Source organism: Fundulus heteroclitus, unplaced genomic scaffold (assembly GCF_011125445.2).
Source record: "Fundulus heteroclitus isolate FHET01 unplaced genomic scaffold, MU-UCD_Fhet_4.1 scaffold_44, whole genome shotgun sequence".
Classification (NCBI taxonomy): Eukaryota; Metazoa; Chordata; class Actinopteri; order Cyprinodontiformes; family Fundulidae; genus Fundulus; species Fundulus heteroclitus.
The window spans coordinates 1,846,995-1,863,989 of NW_023396857.1; the positions used below are offsets into that span (position 1 = coordinate 1,846,995).

The window sequence follows — 16,995 nt, forward strand, 5'->3', positions numbered from 1 at the left end:
AGCCACTCTTCAGTTTTCACACATTTCTGCCCGTTCTTAATGTTTGTTGTGGGTTATTTTTAGACGTGCGAGAACTAAAGCAGCTGTTGGTGAGTCTGTTCACTGAACGTCGACAGGCTGATGATTCAGATCCACCACAGAAATGTCCGTTTTAAAGCCCGTTAAGAAAAGAACCGCAGCAGAGTAAATAAAGCCTGATGTTTGCTAATGGATTCATGCCTCCTAATGCTTCAGACGTCCAATATTACCGACTCTCCTCATGGAATAACGGGCCATTAGTGGGAGAAGCTTCCATCGTTAATGCTGCTTTTCTTCTGGCTGGAGATAATGGACGGTCCGTTGTTGCTGGAGGCTGACTCAGCAGCTTAGCTGGTTACTGGAAGCCCGTCTGAACCGGACATTCAGGAGTCGTTAATGTCTTCAGTGTCAGAGGAGCCACAGTAACTTCCTGTATTCTGACCTATTAATGTGGAAATGCCTCCCTGTGGAACCGCTCAGAACCTCATTTTGTCCTAAAATGACTCACCAGCCTGCAGCGATCAGCAGGACTGTGACCTTCAGTTAATCCGAGCTACGCAGAACCAGGCAAAACCCAGAAACAGTCCACACTCCGGCTGCTGGCGCCGAGCAGAACCTCAGGTCCCCAGATGTAAGCCGAGCACACGTTCCCTCTGAAAGACAGACTTTATGAGCGCAGGAAGCGTTTCTGCACATCTACGCGGAGGAAAGATCTCAGGAGTCTCCGGAGTCGATCCTGCAGGTTTAAATAAACTCATCAACACAGAAAGCGCTGATGCAGCGAAAACAGCAGCGGTAATTACTCTGGAAACACTCACAGCCTCAGCTGCTCCTCCTTTCCTGATGAAAGTTATTTAATTCTAAGCATTTTATGACCGTCGTCCTTCCTGACATAATTGAAAGAATAATGTTTTCCCAGAGAGCAGAATCACCATCGTCCTCGCTCTTAGACCCAGACCCAGCTCTCGCCCTTAAACTCCGGTGAAAGGAGGATCCCAGTCGTCTCTGAAACGCTCTACTTCACATTCCCTAACAAAGATGTCTCACTTTTCTAGCAAATACTCACACAAATTTAAGTACTTTTCCATAAAACTGTGTCAAGACTCAGAAATCCTTGATGTTGTTCAGAATATAAGTGACAGCAAAATTTGGCGGAGCATTTATAGCGACTGTGTGTTTTACTGGAATCAAATCTAAACGATGGGGAAATTATTGCAGTGATTCCAGGTCTGGATAAATAGGGAAAAAAGGAAATAAGATGGAAATCTTGGGTGTAAAGCAGCGGTGCTCCAAAGCCAGCGGTCAGTTTTAGCCGTTTTCCTGCTTCAACACACCTGAGCGCTTAATTAGCAGATCTCTGCAGACCTGGGTGACACACTGAGCAGGTAAATCATTCAGGCATCTGAAACATGCCTGCTCTAAACCCTATGTCCTTCCATCTGTCCTTTCCTCCTCTCTAGTTTCCTACCTCCAGTCCTTCCTTCCTGCAAACTCTGCCCGCTGCACACACATCTGCCATAAAGTCACAGATAATATTTAACACATCTATGTTTTATTGTATCTAGATGTTTAAAAGTATCTGGAAAGGTGAGGAACCTGTATAAAGCTTTGATGCGGGGTCCCGGGTTCAGATCCCGTTGCTTCAGGAAGGGCGTGCAGCCTGAAAGCTGCCAAGTTGTGCCGACTTGCTGTGGAGAATCAGGAAGGGATGGATGGGTTGGTGTCGTGCATCTGCAAGAAGAAAGAAGGAAACGGGAAGCAAAGAGCAGCCAGACAAACAGATTTAGTTGTTTAGAAGAAGATTCCCGCAGTTCATAAAAACACATAAAGGCTGAATCATTAAGCTTTGAGTGAACTCTAGAAAACCATCTGGTTCCCAGGGAACGGTCTGAAATACAGACGCGATATATCGGCTTTAACTAGGGCTGAACAATTAATCGCATTTTCAATATAATCATGATTTAAAATAACGCAATTTCCAAATCGCAGAGGTCTGCAATTTTTGGCTCTGTATCAATTAGGGAATTAGACACGTTCATTAGGTGTTGGTAAAATGTTTAAAGTGGGTTTGCCTCCACATGGAAGGGAAGACAGTTGCAGCAGTGAGATAATCTGATTTTATTACTTGTTTTAGAGTTTGTATAATCATACATAGCATTAAGTACAGGTCAATCAGTTTAATACATAGACTTGTTTGTTGGTTGAACTTTATGTTCAACAAGGATTGATGTCCAATTAAATTAAAAGCTGTTGTCTTGAATAATATTCTGATTAATAGAAACATTAAAAGTTCATATTTAAAATAGTCCTTGTTTACAAACATCTTTATTTAGAAGCCATTTTTGTTGCTTGTGATTAATGAGGAGAAAAGTCAAAATTGCAATTTTGATTTAAATATATTGTAGGCAGAATGCAATCATTTCTGCTCTGAGTTTAGATGCTGTTGGTCTTTTAGCAACTAATCTGCACAGCGAGGAAACAAATTGATTTGTTGTTTGTATATATTTTGAAACACATGATAAATTAAACTGGGGAAAAATCGCATTAAATCACAATATTAAGAAAAAAAATCGCAATTAGATTATTTTACAAAATCGTTCAGCCCTAGCTTTAATGTTGTTATCGGCGATGCAGGATTGTTGATGTTTACCAGAAGCAGAGGAGCAATATCAGCGCTTTGGGGCGAAATATTAAAATAATACCACTAAATATCAGTTTTCGGCCATGACAGAGATATTAATACGGGATATTAATTAATTTCCATACGGGTTCAGGTTCCTATGGTCTCTGGAGGTGGAACCCAGAGGGAGGCGTGCTGCAGCAGCAGAAAACCCCGCCTGGTGCTACAATGGGGAAACTGAGGCTTCAGTTCTCACAGGCTCACCAGAACCGGCCCAGAACCGGTCCGCTGAGTCTCTGTTCCAGCTGCAACGTCCAGATGTTTGGTCACAGTTTGGCTGAATGACATGAAGGCAGGAACCTGGACTGCCTCTGACCCGCCGGTCAGGCAGGTGGAGGCGTCATGTCCAAAGAACCGGTTATTGTCAGATGGAGGAGCCTCAAACAAGAGAAGCCCAGAAAAATAAATCCCTTTTTTCCTACATCACCTTTAATTTTAGGATTCTGTTGAGAAGAAACAGGAGGAACAACTGAGGTGCATTTATTATCTGGCCTGGAACTGATTAATAACCTGAGGCCATTTTAGCGCAGAACAGCCGGAACATTTAATGAACCCAGATCTGGTTCTGGTTCACCAGGACAAGGCGGAACCACAGATGAGATGAAGAATCGGACACATCAGAGCTCAGGGCCTGACAGAACCTCAGCAGCTCCCGGGAGGAGGAGACAAAACGCGGCGTGGCCCTTTAAGAGCGTTCCCATTGAGACAGGAGGAGGAGGCAGCGACATTAACCTTAAAGTGTGAAGAGGCAGCGTCAGCAGACCGTCTCCATAATTCATGACGAGGCTCTGGGAATGCTGCTGAGTCCGAGCAGGCGACCCGCCGAGAAGCTGGGACCGGGGCGCTGCAGCAGATCGACACGTCCATCAGTCTGTCCACACATCCGTCCATCAGTCTGTCCATACGTCCACAGCGCCTCCTCCTTAAAGCTCGGCTCAGGGCTCCTCCTGCTGGTCCTGCAGCAGACGGCCTGGGTCTCCACAGATCCTATTTCAGGTGAACTGTTGCACTTCCTGTCTGTAGGAACTCACTTCCTGCTGAACGATGAACTTACTTTAGAACTGCAGGTCTCAGGGACAGGATGTCAGAGAGGAGGAACCTCTCCGGGTTCTGGTGCGGTTCTGTTGGTCCACTGTGCATGGACTGATTCGCAGGAACCGGGTTTGCAGAACCTGTAAGAGGTTTTGACCCATCATGCAGTCCAGAGCTCCACAGAGTCATACAGCACTACCCCTCCCCCACCTGTTGCTGCACACTTCCACCCAGCTGGCTGAAAGAAGGCTACTGGGTCTTGCTAACATGAACATTTAGTAGTTTCTGTGAGAGAATGAACACAGACAGCAACGATGTGGAGAGTAACGGAGCTCCACCCTGCAGATGGAGCTCCTCCACATCCACAGCAGTCAGCTGAGCTCATCGGATCAGGATGTCCACTTGGGAGATTTCCTTGGTTTCCTACAGAACCAGAACCAGAACCCTTCTGACCTGGGAACACCTTAACGACCCTCCGGGAGGAGCTGCAGAACGTTGCCATGGAGATAAACGTCTGGGTTTCCCTCATGGACTCGTTACCTCCTCTGACAGGAGGAGGATAACGACGGGTGGTTTCACTACACAGAGGCGAGCTTCATTTCCTTCACATCAGGTTTATTTGTTTCCATTTTGATAAATCTCACATATTTCTGCCTGAATTTGCTGCTGTTGGATTCAGTTTGTGGATTCAATGGTTAGAAATAAACTTCCTCTGTTTAAATGTTCAGGTGCTGTAGTGAGACTGAGAGAGGAAAGCAAAACTATTAGACCTTTAAGATCCTGGAGAACTGTTGATCCGGATCACTTCAGAGACTCACAGGACAGGAATGACTGTTAAATCAGAACCGTCCTCGGGGATCTGGACTCCGTGCTCAGAGACGGCAGCAGCTGGAACATGGATGCAGCAGTGTGTCCTTCACTGCTGCTCCTCTTCCTCCCTGTCACGCCCTGATGCCTGCTCTGCTGCTGCAGCTGCTCGCCCCCTGCTGGCCAGCCTGGGAACACACTGCAGCAGCAGCATGAGGCTGCAGCTGACACACAAACAGCCGGAACAAAGAGGAGCGTGTTTGGGCAGCTGCTGCTCACCTGGAGGAGGAGGAGGAGGAGGAGGAGGAGGAGGGTGATGAAGATGGCAGTCAGCGAGGAGTCTTACAGGGGCCTCCTGGATCAACATAAAAACATTTATCAGAGACGTTTTTCATGTCGTCACAGAAACTGACGTCTGGTTTCATACAGAACCAGTTAGAAGGTCCGTTTGCTCGGTTCTCCGCAGGTTCTTAGAATAAACCAGAGTCTAAAAAAAACTCCATTACTTTCTGCATCAGTTTCTGCCGTGTTCTGGCGGCTGCTGGTGGTCCGGTGTTTTCCTAAAGGGGAGAACATGCTTCAGATCCGTGGCACCGGTACCACCGGACAGAACAAATGCTGGTGTTTTGGTCACCGTGTCCTACAAACCCAACGACTTGAACCTTTGTGATCCAAACAAAGACACAGTGGAGGCTGGAGTGGCGAAACAGAACTGGGACACACCTTCCACTGTTAGTCTATAAACTCCTGAATTAGCTCCTAAATCCATCACAGACTTGTTATCAGGGCATCAACCCTCCAGACCACTCAGGTCTTCTGGCTCCAGCCTGCTCTGCAGAACCAGAACCAGAACCAGAACCAGACACGGAGAAGCAGCATTTAGTTCCTATGCTCCACTGATCTGGAACAAACTCCCAGAAAACTGGAAAAGTTCTGAAAGCCTGAGTTCCTTTAAATCAAGATTAAAAACACATTTGTTTAGGATTTTAACTGTTCTAGTTAAACTGTTTTACTGAAACATCATTAGTTCAACTTTGTAGTCCAACTGTTTTTAATGTTTGCTTTTAGTTTCTATTTTCTCATGTTTTATTTTGTTTCTACATTCTATTCCTTTTTGCTTTTATTCTGTTTTATTTTCCTATATTTTAATAATGTAAAGCACTTTGCATTGTCTCTGTACTGAAATGTGCGATATAAATAAATTTGCCTTGCCTTGGCTTCTAGCCCTCTGAGACTCTGCAAATACAGTTTCCCTGTTTTTAGCCCCTCACGGATTTCTTCTTGCTTTTGTCCTATGTTTAAATATTTCAGAACCTCAAATGAACTAAAATACCCGACAACAAAAATTGAGTAAATGTAAAATGCTGTTTTTTTAATTTGGATTTTATTTATTAAATCAAAAAAAATCTTTTCAAGTCAGATTGGTGTGTGAAAAAGTAAAAAGAAAGGTAAAGTTCCTAATCACACCCAGGTCTGATTACTGTAGAATCAGGACATCACTGAGAGGAGAACCTGTGTGACAACATAAACTAGGCAAAAATACAATGTTCTGATTAAACTCAGGGTCACTCAGGTTCTGGGCCTAATTTGGTTTTAAAACTACAAAGTACCAAATCAGTTGTGTTTTTAGATTTTTTTAAATATATTTTTCGCTATGGATTCCAGTGACTGTGTTGTTTTGTCCTTTTAATTGCTGTATTCAATATAGTGGAGCACAAAGTCTTACATTTGGGACCGGGCATTAAGGCGACACCGATAGGTTGGTTCAGATCATACCTAAAAAGTGAAACCTTGTGTGTTTGCCTTGGTGGCCATTAATCACACTCTGCTCCTCATGTGGGGTGCCACAGGGCTCAATTTTAGGCCCCCTTCTCTTTGCTTTATATTTGATTGGCTCAATAATGAGAAAGCACGGTGTCGTCTTCCACTGTATGCTGATGATACTCAGATTTATATCTCACTCAAAAAAAAAAGTTAGAAACTGTGTCAATTCGCTGCTAAAATTCCTTGAAAACTTAAAGGCTTCATCTTCTTAAAGTTCAACTAGAGTAAGTCAAGTTAAATTTATTTGTATAGCACATTTCAGCAGCAAGGCGGTGCTTTAGTTAGACTGAAGTCATGGCTTTTAGTGGTACAGCTGAGACTCCCCCAGTTAAGATAGGCTGCATATATATGCATTCTCATAAGAAACACGTTTGGAAACATGTAGTTTCCAAACACCAGAGCTGTGCTGTGTGTCCTGTCCATGATGGGGCCCATAAGCATGTACATAGACGCCTCATTACGTGCTGGAGCGCATCCTGCGTCACCGGCTGCCATATTGGATGGGTCTCTCCTACTCTAAGCTAGCATACACGCCAACAGGAGTAAACACAGAGGGATCAACTATGCCTGAGTTTGGTGCAGCTAACAGTTGCAATAACTGGAGCTGTATTGAAAGTAGATGACGCGGTCTAAATTACCATGCAGTGCGGACTGAGAATGGTTCTGAAGAAATTATTGTTGTTGGTGTGCAGAAGGATCAGGGTTGTATTTGTGAGAAAACTGACATAAATTTAAATTAACAATCAAACATATTTCTTTATTAAAACATAAAATATATTGATTTATACATTTATAAATGTCATACCACATGTCTGTATTTGTTAAAGAGCATAAAACAGGGTATTTCAGCATGAAAACAGTCATTTTAATGTGAAACAGCGTTCTGTATCATAACTACATCTCTGACTTTTTTTTTTATTTATTTATTTATTCGAACATGATACAAATATAAAAATAAAATAGTGCACAGTAACAAGAAGTGCATAAGAAAGAAGAGAAAATACAGATTTTTGTTTCAGTTTCACTTTTGATTCAAACCAAACTATGTGAAGATTGGGTAAGAATTCTGGGAGCTGGTTCTACACCAAATCTACCAGGATGGGGCAAAAAAAAATCATACTAAAAAGAAAACAGGGCAATACTTCATCCTTTAATATATTTAGCGAGCCACAGATCCAAAAAGGCTGAATCAGGAGATGAAAAATCCTGAAGCTAAAAGAGCAACAACTTAATTTTTAAATCATTGTTAAAGTAAAACTCTAAATGTAAAAAATGAAGTTGGTCCATGTGACCAATCAGTTATGGTTTCTGTGTCAGCGCATCTCATCCTGAGAAATTGATTTAGTATTAATTCTTCAGAACAGGAGCCAGTACCAGCTCTACAGGGCCACTGGTCCATATGAGGGACCCATCCAAGATGGCGGCTGCATTGGTCCTTGAGGTGTCTGTGGCACAATCTGAATATCCTTATATAGTAAGGACTCTTTTTAGCTAAAGCGGAAGTGCATCATCAGTCTCTATGATCAGTGTGTCTGAACAGAGCAGTCAGTGAAGAAGGATGCAGGAAAGGAGCCTGGAAGCTTCCTACTACGGCTAGTTTAGGCTAGGAACCTTGCCACGTCGCTTACCAGCGCTAAAGAGCCTTAAGGTTTCCCACAATCCTTTGCGTGACAAGATGCATAAGTACAGCCCACCTCACGGAAATCAACAAAAATGTCCGTAGAGCAGAGAGCACTGAGCTATATTATACACTGGAGTGCTGATTTTGCCGAAAAACTGAAGTCACTGGCCGCCATCTTGCTCCTCCCTACTCTCACAGAATCCCACAGGATTTGGTTGCAACAACAAGCAGTTTTCTGGCTGAGTGAAAACGTTTCACAGGTAATTCTACAGTCAGTGGATGTACTAACACTATCAACTACTGGGAAATTAGGTGCTGAAATATTTTACATGTTATTCATATTAAATATACATATATGTATATATAAGTATATGTATGTGTATATGTACATATATGTATACACATATGTAAATATATGTTTTTGTATATTGTTATTTATATATTTATAAATGTTAAATATATATATTTAAATGAATAAAATGCAAAATATTTCAGCACATGACTTTCTCAGTACTTGATATTTTTAGAACATAACATAAAAGTATATTGCATTTCACATTTTAAAAGTCTTAATCCCCCCCTGAACATGAGAAAATCCTCGTTATTCGATGCTGTAGCGCACATATTCCCTAGTTACTGGGGGGAAATAGGGAGTACCAATATGGCGGCTGGTGGCTTCAAAGCGACTCGTTCTAACAGCGGCTATTAGCACTCCAGTGTATAATATAGCTCAGTGGCAGAGAGCGTTTCTGACTCCATCCTCCATGTCTCTGACTCCATCCTCCATGTTTCTGACTCCATCCTCCATGTCTCCGTCACTAATGACGTCAGAGTTAAAGTCTGGAATCAGCTCAGCAGCTGAAGCTCCTTTCCTCCCTGATGGAGTTCTGCTGACTCAGGAAAGGTCCAGGATCAGAACGGTTAATATTTGTTTGGAGCCTTTGTATGAATCTGAGTGTTTCCTATAATGAAAGGTTATTGCCTGCAGGGGGCGCCATTGTGCAGCCTGCCAAGAATTAAACCTTTAATGCCTGTTTCTCTTTAACATTTTTGGACCATACAACTGCAGATGAGCGCCGGTGTGGTCAGAGACTTGCAGCAGAGATGTTTCTGTTCTGTAAACTGAAACCAAAATGTGACAGAATCTGTTCTTTAACTTCCCTCTGATCCGTGGCTGAAACCATCGGCTGTGACTCTCTGCTGCCCCCTGCTGATGCTCAGGAGCCTGTTGCTGCCTTTTTTGTGTCCAGCATTAATTTTAGAAAGTCAGATATAGCTGCCAGATCAGAACCTGTCAGTTCCCAGACAGAGAGGTGGTTTGGTGTATTTACATGCGGTAACCGGAGCCGCTGTAACCCGAGCCTCTCCCTGGGATTAATCCAGAGCGTTTAGACCTGAACTCGGACAGAGAATCACGTTGGTGACCTCTGGTTGAAGGAGGCGCAGCCAGACCAGCCAGTGTGTGGCTTTCAGAGTCCCATGTGGAGGTTCTGCTCTGTTTACTGTCAGCTCTGCAGAGCTGGAACCAGATCCTCCTCTGAGACGTCTTCATGCTGAACCGACTCAGTCACTGCTGAGAGTCTAGATCAGAGGTCTGTGAATGATGACCCGGTACCGCAGCCTGTTCCGACGCCTGATCCTGAGGAAGAGTAAAGAAGAGGAGGAGGACGAGGAGAAGGGCAGTGTTTACAAGGAGAGCAGCCAGCAGGGTGAGTCCATGAGTGTCTGAGATGACCCGGTTCTCCTCATAGACCCGACTTAATCTCACTGATCAGCGTTAAAGGAGGACGAATCCGGCTGGATCTAATGTTATTATAAAAGCTGCACTGAGCCTGACTTTAATAATGGGATAAACCAGAACCGGGTCCAGTTAAGAATGAGATGCTTACGGCACGGTAAGGTTGTCTGGATGATGACAAACTTTTCTAATTAGAGACAAACGTCTGACTGAAGCTGCAGCTGGAAGATTGCGTCCAGAGAGCTCAACCCGAGCGCCTTTAAAACCTCATTTATGATCCGGTTCATGTCCATACATTGAGTTTAAACAAAGATAAACAGTACGAGTAAAACACCTGGACTTTAAATGGTCCCAGATGTTGCAGGCTGGTCCAGATGTCAGGATTTATGAGTCTCACAACAGAGCAGCTCTCTGCACCCTCATTGGTTACCTGGTTGTCTCGGTGCTGCAGGTAATGCAAAACAGTTTGATGCAAAGGAGACACGAAGGGCATGGAAATCAAAGTGTGTGTGTATGGTGGTGGGGGGGGGGGGGGTTACAGTGTGCACTGTTGATAACCTGACAAGCTTTTTCTGTCATTGTAATGTTGGATTAGAATGGACTATTTAAGCATAAATGTGACGAAAAACATTTAAGAGTGCTACGAAACTTTGACTTTTATATATTCATATAGTGAATATTATATATTCACTATATGAATATATACATTCGTATAGTTTATTTTTCCTATATTGTTTTTCCTACAACAATAAACTATTGATTAAGATCCAACTGAATAAGTGAGAATGTATTCAGAAATGAAAATGTGGGGGAAGTTGCTTCCAATATTGCTAATTATTGATAATAATCTTATTTACTCTTGTACTATTTATCTTTACAGAATTAACACTGAAAACAGTATTTAGTTTGATAATTTTATATCCTTTGTATTTCTGTTTAGTAGAATTATAAATTTTTTTAAACTCTGACCTGGATATTTTTATTTATGTTTTTTTTTTACTATTTAGCAGTAACTATAACGCCATTTTTACATGAAATGTAATGTCTGCAGGATAACTGCAGGTAACTTTCAATCAAAGTTTATTTATAAACCGGATGTAAACTTTCTCCATGAATGTGTGTATTTGTCTCTAAAAGAGTAGCGAGTACAGTGGAGCAGAAAGTACCGCGGTGATACTGTAGTACACGGTGAATGGGCCCCTGCAGCGCCTGGCCTCCGCTCTGGAGTATAAATATCTGGGACAGATCTGCTCTCAGGGTCTCACACCTCTCATGTCACGCATATCTCTTTACATATAAACAGACTTCCAGTGTAAGCGCGGCCGCTGCGTGGAAACACACGACTCGGTGAAACGGCCACCATCGTTATTATTACTCTGGAATCATCGGAGTCCAGGTTTCCACTGGTCCGCTGTCCGCTCCTGAAACCAGATGCTTTAACAAACTGAAAGCAGAGATGCTAATCTGCAGCCGGTGGTTTTCCCTTCCAGCTTTAGCTTCTTTAACTCCACTCATTAATCACGTTCTGCGAGCAGCAGCACAGATAAACAAACCTAACAAGCTTAAAGCCACCTAACCCTGACCTTTCAAAGTGGCCTTCAACAACAGCTCTTCAGGATTTTTCTTGGACCTAAGCTGCTTTTCTTTCAGTTTCCGTCCTTATAGCTGATCATTGTCAGAGGAAAGTGTTTATTTATTTAAGTCACTTAATTCAACCTTTTCAGAAATAAGAGAGAGTCCTAAACTCAAAAGATGAACCACTGTTGTCAACATTAACACCTCAGCAAGCAAACATTTGTAAAATTAATAGCTTGTTTCTTTACTTTAGCTGTTAGCTAAAAAGAAACAAGCTAACCTTGTTTCTTTGGTCAGAGTTTGATCAAATGGAGTAAACTCAGTTGTTTGTTTCATTTAGTAATTTATAAAGAACTAAATAGCTGTTAGCTCACTTACTGATATTCAGAAAAACATTTAGCATAATTTAGTTTATTTTAGCTTTTATTATTTAGCTTAGTTTGGCTGATCAAAATTTAGCATCCTGCGTTACTTTCACTCAACTTTAGCTATTACCTTAGCATAGCTTTAATAACCTGTTACCTGGAGAAACAAAATGGGTCTGATGGTTCCTGAGCACACAGGTTTCTGACATTACATCAATAGAACTGCACACTGTTAGCTTAGCTTAGTTTATACCACCTTAGCTTTACTTACTATATATTATCCTAGCTTAACTTAGCTAAAACAATGCTAATTTATCTCAGTCATATTTCAGCTTAATTTTAATTCACATAATTTGGTTCACTTAGTTTTTTTACATTTAACTTAATTTATACTACTTGACCTTAGCTTCACTTGGTTAAGATGTTTTTAGCTTATTATTACTTTATTATAGCCTGGCATGATTTAGCTCAGTCAATGTTAAAACATTTTTAACATCACTAAGGTTATCTTTACCTTGCTTGGTTTTATTTTACCTTAACTTACACCTAACTTGATATTATTTTATCTGAGTTAAATTAAGCCTAGCTTATGTTTAACTTTTTTCTTTGTTCATCTCATCAGAACCTAACAGAAACCGACTGTATTAAAAATAAAAGCATGAATATAGAAATGACCAAATAAATAAACAATACACTTGAAATGCGCCAATTTAAAAAATAAATATATAAATGTATATTTCTTGATGCCTTTGTTTAAAATATCCTATTTATTTATTTTACAACATTTTATAATTAAATTGACCAAATTTTTTTTCTCTGTAAATTTCTAACACATTATTTACAAATTTGATTTTACTGTTTTCTTTTATTTTTCCATTTTTTTCCTTAAAGATGCATTTATGTCTCTTTTATTTCCTTGTGCAAATGGATTGTGTGTGACAGGGCTTTCTCTGCTTGGTCAAAGTAAAATTATGGAGGGAAGAGATTTGCACACGCATCCTGCACCTTCAGTCTGATTGACCAATAGCAGAAGAGCTGACGAAGGACCGCCCACTTTATTTGCATATTTTATAACTGCATGAGGAAGAATAATGACAGAGATGGAATAATTAGAAAAGAATACATCGAAATAAAGACTTGGTGGGAAAAAAAACAGGTAAGAAAATTCAAGGAAAACTAAGAGAGACATGAATGCATGTATAAGTAAAAGAAAAACATTAAAAAACACTAAAGATTAAATCAAATACGTAAATAAATAATTTGTTAAAAAGAAATAGAAGAAAATGTGAAGGTCACTTGAATTATAACAAATAAATTTAATATTCTAAACATGCATTAAATAAATATGAATTTTCTTATTTTTTTTAAGTGTATTGATTTATTTATTTATGTACTTCTATATAACTTTTTCATTTTGTCATTCTCTGTCCTCCATACTTTGCTGCGCCTGTAAAATCAGGTTTGATCAGACCATCAGCTGAAAGGCGATGCAACTCTCCTGTCCTGGCTAAACTCTTTGTGGTTTTATTTTTGTCCATTTTCTTTTCCTTGACTTTACGGCTCATCTGCTGGAGATTTTTCTGACTCATCTTTATTTATTTTTTGGTCCAGAATCCCCAGGTTATTTTCTCAAACAAGCACTTCTGAATGTGCTAAGGTAGCCTGCCTGGTGTAAACGAGGCTGAAAGGTGGTTCTGCTTGTACAGTTTGCAGGTTGGAGTTGAGAGAAGATGAAAAACATAGAAATCTGTCTGTCTCCCTCTGCTTTTTGTCAACGTGTCCACCTGGGGCTAACTCTTGCTTTTAGACTCCGGGTCAGTACTAAGTCCTGTTAAAGGTTCTGGGAACCAGTCGTGTTTGTGAGTGTTTCTGCACAGCTGAAAGCTCCGTGTGAGTGTGAAGGACTCAGAAGATTTCTGGTTCTCAGGGTTATGAATTTTACAACAACTCAATCCGCTAAATTAAAGATTCAGCATCAAACATTTAACAGCAGTGGTTCAGAAGTTTGTCACGTGATCAGACTGTAAATCATTCAGAAATGTCTCTAGGCTCTCATCAGCCTCCTTACACACCATTCTGTCTTTGAAGACACCAATCCATGACAAGGTCCAGGTCTGATTGTGTCCCATTCTTCTGGCAAACAGGTTATAGGGTTGCTTGGTATTAGAAAGAAAACATGTGATTTAGGATAAAGCTGCAGAATGATGTGATGTTGATATGGCTCACGATAAATTAAGGCTGCCAAATAATTAACTAATCAGCGTCGTGGTCTTTCTGCTTTGGGATCATTGCAAACACAGACGCCAGGTAGTGAGTGATCTGCTTGGCTTCTAAATAATCCATCTGATCCATGTTCTGTGTGACGATATATCCCAGAAGCCTCCGGTCCCAGAGAAGTTGACTTTGCCTCTGAGCAAGGTTAACATCAGGTTTGTTTTCTGCACAGCATTGCTTATGAATGTAATGCTGTGTTATAGAGCTGGACAAAGGTTCTCCAGAGTAATCCCTGCTCCACGTGGTTCTGTTAGCTGCTGATGAATGATGGTTCTAGATGCAGAGCTGTCTGCAGGAGACATTCATGCATAGACTAAATCCTCCTTACAGTAAAGAGCCTGACAGATATGTCTGTATCTAGTATGTCAGGCACTTGACACACGAGTCAACTGTACATGTTGACTAGTCTTAAACTCCTACAGTCCTGAGTTTTTTGGAAGTTCCTGCAGTCTGAGCTGCAGAGATGAAATCAAAAGATCTCCTGAAGACAAAAGAAGAGTAAAGCACATTTTTCTGTCTGAAAACTCACAAACTCACCCGCGATCCTGCTGGACGACCAGCAGATGGCAGTATGCATCCAGTTACATGAGACTGAAACTCCATAATAATAATAATAATTGTTATTATTATTATTATTATTATTATTATTACTATTATTATTATTATTATTACTGATTATTATTATTATTATTATTATTATTATTATTATTATTATTATTATTATTATTATTATTATTATTATTATTATTACTGATTGTGATTATTTAAGCCTGTTTGCTGTTGGATTTAGTCCTAACTGTTCAAAATAATCCCACAGAATTCAGGTGCAATTCCTCCAGATAGAAGCTGAAATTCAGTCAAAATTAACCAAGAATTCAGAAACAATTCTGCTTGATGATAGTGACGGTTTAACTCACATGCAGCCAGATGAGCTTTAACTCCGTCACAACTCCAGTTCAGACAGATGAGAAGAAGCTCAAACACAACTTAGACATGAATTCAGCTCAATCAGGTGGAGTTCAGCTAGAATCCCATCAGAACCTAAGACAGTGTGTGGGTTCTGTGAACTGGTACCAGTTCCTGCTCTGTTGTTATTCCATTGTCCTGGCGACAGTCTGCTGTCCTCTGATGTGGTGTTTGTTTAATTGGTCCAGAAACACACCTGAAACACACACACACACACACACACACACACGCTCCTGCTGGGTGGTAATGAGCCGTAGGGGATCAGGCTGCTCCGTCGGGTCCTCCGTCAGCAGGAACTGGACCTGTTGCGGTACCGCCTGGGCGTTTCTAGTTGGACCTCCACGTCCTGTTAAGCAATGCAGGGCCCCTCCTGTGGGGAGTGAACCTGTGGGACGGAGACAAGGGGAGGTCAGCTGTGGAAAGTCCCACTGCATGAAGGTGTTCCTGAATCTGCCCTGACAGGTTACAGCAGGTCTTCTCTAATTAAGACCCGCAGTGACGACCCGATCATCATCATGACAGATGAAGGTTGTTCCCGCCATCCTCCTCCTCCTCCTCCTCCTGGTCCCTCCCTGCAGGTACGAGGACACAAATACTCATCAGCAGTTAAAGAATCTGACCTGGTTCTTCTGCTCAGAGTGAAGGCCTACATTCAGCATGACGCTGCGTTCACTGACGCTCTGCTGCGTTCACTGACGCTCTGCTGCGTTCACTGACACTCTGCTGCTGCAGGCCGTATCTCAGCAGCATCACATGACCAGCCTGATGGGCTCCCATTGGTTCAGCCTTTCACTGTGGATCAAACTTCTCGTGGCCAGGGACCCCTTAGCAGCGGGACACCTTTAGATTCCTCATGCTGATAGTATTTTTAAACAGCCTTTTGTGCTGTTAAATACATTAGGAATTATATTTAAAAATATATAAAGCCAAACTCAATGTAACTGTTGTCATATTTCCTAATTTTACTTGAAGCGGGCAGAGAAAAATATTTGTCTGTTGTGGTGCTTAGTTCAACCCAGACGCATCCTCAGCAGTGCCTCCTCAGGCCCAACACGCGTTTCACCGACCCCAACCCGTGGTCGGCGGACCCCCGGGGGTCCAGGGACCCCAGGTTGAGGGCCGCTGCTATAGATCAGTTGGTTTGGATCAGATGAACCTGAAGCAGAAAGTCTGCAGACGTACCAGCAGGAATCTAGATTTCTGGAACAGAATCACTTCTGTTTGCTTTTACAGCCACTGTGGTTCCACTGAACCTGTTTAACTCCTGCTTTCCAGGTCAAAGTCAAAACATCCACACAGAAAACAGAGAGAGAGAACTTTTCTTTAGCTCCGTTACCGCTTCATTTCCCGTGACTTGTCCTCTTTGCTCTGAAAGTCCAAGATGATGCCGCTTTACTCTCTTTTCACCTCCAGGGCGGTGCTACAGAGTGCTATTTGCTAAAACCAGCCACCACAAAGACGTTTTCTCTTAAAATAGGGCTGGACAAAATGGACAAAACTTATATCACAATAATTTTCGTAATTTCAGTCGATACAATAATTTCAATATTGACATAAACAGAATAAAAGCCTCAGAAAGACTGTCAAGAATGCTCACAAATATGCTTTACTTACTGTATTATATTTTAGCTTAACATATATTAGTTCAGCTACTTTAAGTGGGGTTGGGTTAGATCGGCTCGACTTGATTCAGATTAGCTCGTAGTTTAGTTTATCCTATTTATGAAAGGTTAATATTTCTTAGTTAGCTTAGCTCAGTTTATGTTACTTATGCTTGGCTCGGCTTTCTCTTGCTTGTTTTTGATAAGCTTAGCTTAGTTTAGTACAGCCTAGTTTACTTTATTTCACTTTAGCCTATTTCAATTTTTGCAAGTTTTAGGCTATTTTAGTTTGGCTTAGCTTAATTAGCCTATCTTAGTTTTGATTGATTTTAATTAGCTTAGGTAACTTGAGCTACATTCAATAGTTTCTATGAGCCTAAGTTGTCTTAACTGGTCTAATTTATTTAGATTTAGCTGAACTTAGTTTTCATACATTAGCATATCCTAGCTATGTTCAGCTTAATAACCTGTGCAATAATCCTTTTAAATAAGAG

General features: G+C 41.3%; 1 protein-coding gene across 2 annotated transcripts in view; it reads left to right on the top strand.

The window, feature by feature from the left end:
- The window catches only part of LOC105915685 (fibroblast growth factor 12), a 48,060-nt gene that overhangs the window by 11,227 nt on the left and 19,838 nt on the right, over nt 1-16,995 (top strand). Inside the window, exon 1 of one of the 2 annotated variants that reach the window (XM_012849874.3) lies at nt 9,265-9,691. The exons of the other annotated variant lie outside the window; for it this stretch is intronic. Within the exon in view, the coding sequence (XP_012705328.2) occupies nt 9,583-9,691 (109 nt within the window). The 5' untranslated portion in view covers nt 9,265-9,582. Of the gene's footprint in view, nt 1-9,264; nt 9,692-16,995 lie in introns of those variants that run through there. 2 annotated transcript variants of the gene reach the window in all.